We start from the raw sequence: 3,589 nt of genomic DNA, 5'->3' as shown, positions 1-3,589 counted from the left end.
TCAGGAAGTCCCTGGTCCCACTCCCCGGGCGGCACACACTTCTCTCCTTCATGAGGTCCCTGGTCCCTCTGCCACTTCTACGGAGGGGGAAGCGGCCCTGAAGAAAGTTCCCACCGAAGTAGCCCGAAGCCCACTACTCCGTGCCCCATCCCTCCGCCCTCCCGCTCAGATAGGGGCGCGTGCTGCTGGCCAAGGTCCCCGTTCTCAAGATGCCGGAGTCCGACGGGACACGGAGGGGCAGGCGGGAAGCAGTGATGGGGCAGGACCGAGCCTGAGGTTCTTAGAGGACAGATGGGGCGGGTTTAGGGGAAGAGGGACACTCTCTCTCCCGCGGCCCCCCACCCCCACCCTGCCACCGCCCGCTCACAGACAGTAACTCCAAAACGCACAGGTGCCCCGTAAGATAAAGGCCTTTTCTCTCTATCGCCTCTCTTCTCTCCCTTGCTCCCCTTCGGACACCTGGTGGAAAAGCAAAGTGCCAGTGTACCTGGAGCGAACACCATGATTTCCTCCAGCCGCCGCGCCCCAAGGTAAGGAGAGACAGACGGGCAGGCGGAAGGTGAGGGGCAGGCCACGGCTTGGGGGCCGGTGCACGGCGCGCTGGGCGCGGGTCGGGCGGTCAGCACCTCGGACAGCTCTGGCCGCGCGGTCCCGGCCCCGCGCGCTCCACCTCCACAATGCACCGCTCTGCCCGGCGCCGCGACGCGAGGAGCGGAGGCTGCTGCTCGGTCCAGCTGTCATGCCCGCGCCAGCGCGGCGCACCCGCTGCCTGGGGAGCAGCACCACTTCCACCGAGAGGGACCGACGGATGAGGAAGAGAGAAAAGGTAAAGGCCCGGCTTCCCGGCAGGGGGCAGCTAATTGCTTCTAATTACCTGCTGTCTCTCGCCCCCCCGTGGATGTTGGACTGGCATTTAGGATGAGTTTGCCCTTTAAAAAAAATTTTTTTTAACTCAAAAAGCTTTACTCCAGAGGCTGACTCGAGTTCTCCGAGTTGGGTTGGCTCAACAGAGGGGTGGGACCCCTCTGTTTAGTTAAGGGGTCCTTGGAGTCCATGACTCCTCTCTCAACATAAGGTCAGAAAGGATGCTGGAGGGAAGAACAAGTTGAGGATGGAGCATGTGAGGAGGGCGCCACATCAGGCCCCCTGCTCCCAGGCTGCTCTGAAAGCTCCGAGCCTGGACACCCTCAAGGTCATCGTGTGAGAGATAGCAGGGCTGTCCAGAGCAGAGGAAAGAGGCATAGGTGAGGCAGGTCTCCTCCACCAACACACACACACACAACCCCTGTGAAAGGTGGGGCAAAGAGAGTTCCCTTCAGGTGTGAGAAGAGCCCTGAGACCAATCAAGAAACATCAGTGCTTTCCCTGCCTTTATCCAAATGAACACCCACCCAGGTGTACACCCTGTTCTATTCTGAAGTTACCCAGACGTGGCCACCACCATGCTCACTTCAAGCTTCTAATACACTGTTATTTTAAAACATTTTCTCCTTCTGCCAAGAACTGCTTGTGTGGTGTGGACAGCCCACACTAGATATTACCCAGCTTGAAACAAATCCATCTGGGTTACAACCCCCGAGCTAGGGTGACATAAGGATCCTCTACACTCAAAGCAAACATCAGTGGCTTTGGGTTTTAGCCTGTTTTTGAAGCTGAGTGGAGTTTTCCAAGAACAAAAGGTGATCCGGGTCATCACTGGTGTTTCACTGGGGTTTCTTTACTTGTACCTCTCCCTGGAAAATGTAGCTTTTCTGAAAACACCAGAATTTCTTACTAATTTGGTTGGTGGCCATAAGTTCTACACTCTTTTGGCAAATAGCAAGCATTCAAATGGCCTTACTGGCACTAGTTTTGTTCAAAGCCATCTGATAGATTGCAAATGCAAATAGTTTTACAGCTCTTGGACTACAGTTTGCATGGAGGCATATGGGCAGTCTGAGCAGAAAACAATCAGTACTGCTCTTAGCACCTGGCTCAACACAGCCTTGAACAGATGGGGCTTGCCTCAGCAGCAACAAGACGCAAGTCATCTGATGGGCAGGATGAAGGGTGTGTATATTCAGGATGTCGTCTTCCCACTTCTTGGGTTACACCAGAAATGGGAAACCAATGATGCGTCACTCTCTCTGCTTTATTACTGACAGAAGTGCAAGACACTATTTGAAATACTCTTTAAACAACTGAAAGACCTCATTTAACATGCTCAAAAGATCTCTCATAAGCTTAAATTTTAATGAGTTTATTCCCTTAGTGCATAAACAATTTACTCTTTATTAAGTTCAAGAAAAAGCAATGGAGTGTAGGAAGATAAAAAAGGCTTGGGAATCAGTCCGACTCAAATAGAACATCTTCACTATTTACTAGCTGTGTGACCTCAGATAAGTGACTTAACTGTATTATCTGCAATAGAAGGATTATGGTATCTTGAATGTTTGTTGTGAAGATTAAATGTGATAATGGATTAATGGATTTATTAAGAGCACTGGTGGTTTAGTCACTAAGTCGTGTCCAACGACCCCAGGACTGTAGCCCGCCAGGCTCCTCTGTCCATGGGATTTTTCAGGCAAGAATACTGGAGTGGGTTGCTATTTCTGTCTCCAGGAAAAAATAATGGAGTGTAGGAAAAGAAAAAGGCTTGGTAATCAGTCCGCCTCAAGTATTAAACACATTCCAGGAAATTTCTGGGAGTGGAGGACACCCTGAAAGTGAAAGTGAAAGTCGCTCAGTTGTGTCTGACTCTTTTCGACCCCATGGAAGTCCATGAATTCTCCAGGCAAGAATACTGGAGTGGGTAGCCTTTCCCTTCTCCAGGGGATCTTTCCAACCCAGGGATCAAACCGGGGTCTCCTGCATTGCAGGTGGATTCTTTACCAGCTGAGCTATGAGGGGGAACACCCTACAGGAATGAAAACTAAATATGTTAGATATTCTCCTAACCTGTAATTCTCCAACCTGACTGTGCACGTGAATCCCATGGAGATCTTGTCAAAATGCAGATGATGACTCATGAGACTGCAGGTGGGCCTGAGATCTGCATTTCTAACAAGCTCCCTAGTGATGTCCTTGCTGTAGGTGCTGCTGGTCCGTGGGCTACATTTTGAGTAGCAAGATGTTGATGTATTAGCATTTAAAAAGAAATTACTTTTAGCACATCTTTTAAAATATTTAGAAACACACCCTTCATCCTGCCCATCAGCTGACTTGCCTCTTGTTGATGCTGAGGCAGGCCTCATCTGTTCAAGCCCATGTCCCTTTTCAGTCAGTCCCAATCCACCTCTGCATGTCCACAAGTCCCTGATCTGCTTTCTGTCACTATAGCTTTTCCAGCTTTTTCTAGAATTTCACATCAATGAATTCCTACAGTGCGTGCTCTGTGGTGTCTGGTTTCCGTTGCTCCATACATTGTTGAAATTTACCAACGTTGTACCTCTATCTGCCACAATTTGTGTAGCTCAATAGCGTTGATGGACTTCGAGGATGTTTTAGTTTCTGGCTATGATGAATAAAGTTATTGTCAATGTTCTGCATAAGTCTGGGTGTGGATCATATGCCCAGTCACTCTGTTCTCTGATAATCACCTAGGAGTAAA

At 49.8% G+C, this 3,589-nt stretch overlaps 1 protein-coding gene across 1 annotated transcript in view; it reads right to left on the bottom strand.

The window, feature by feature from the left end:
• LOC105002475 (chromosome unknown open reading frame, human C18orf42) overlaps nucleotides 1–758 on the bottom strand; it is a 31,040-nt gene extending 30,282 nt beyond the window's left edge. Inside the window, exon 1 of the mRNA XM_010859109.1 lies at nucleotides 488–758. Within this exon, the coding sequence (XP_010857411.1) occupies nucleotides 488–503 (16 nt within the window). The 5' untranslated portion in view covers nucleotides 504–758. The remainder of the gene's footprint in view (nucleotides 1–487) is intronic.
• Between the last annotated feature and the right edge of the window lie 2,831 nt (nucleotides 759–3,589).

The sequence above is a fragment of the Bison bison genome, unplaced genomic scaffold (genome assembly GCF_000754665.1).
Source record: "Bison bison bison isolate TAMUID 2011002044 unplaced genomic scaffold, Bison_UMD1.0 scf7180017864453, whole genome shotgun sequence".
NCBI lineage: Eukaryota > Metazoa > Chordata > Mammalia > Artiodactyla > Bovidae > Bison > Bison bison.
This window is presented reverse-complemented; position numbering and strand designations above follow the sequence as displayed.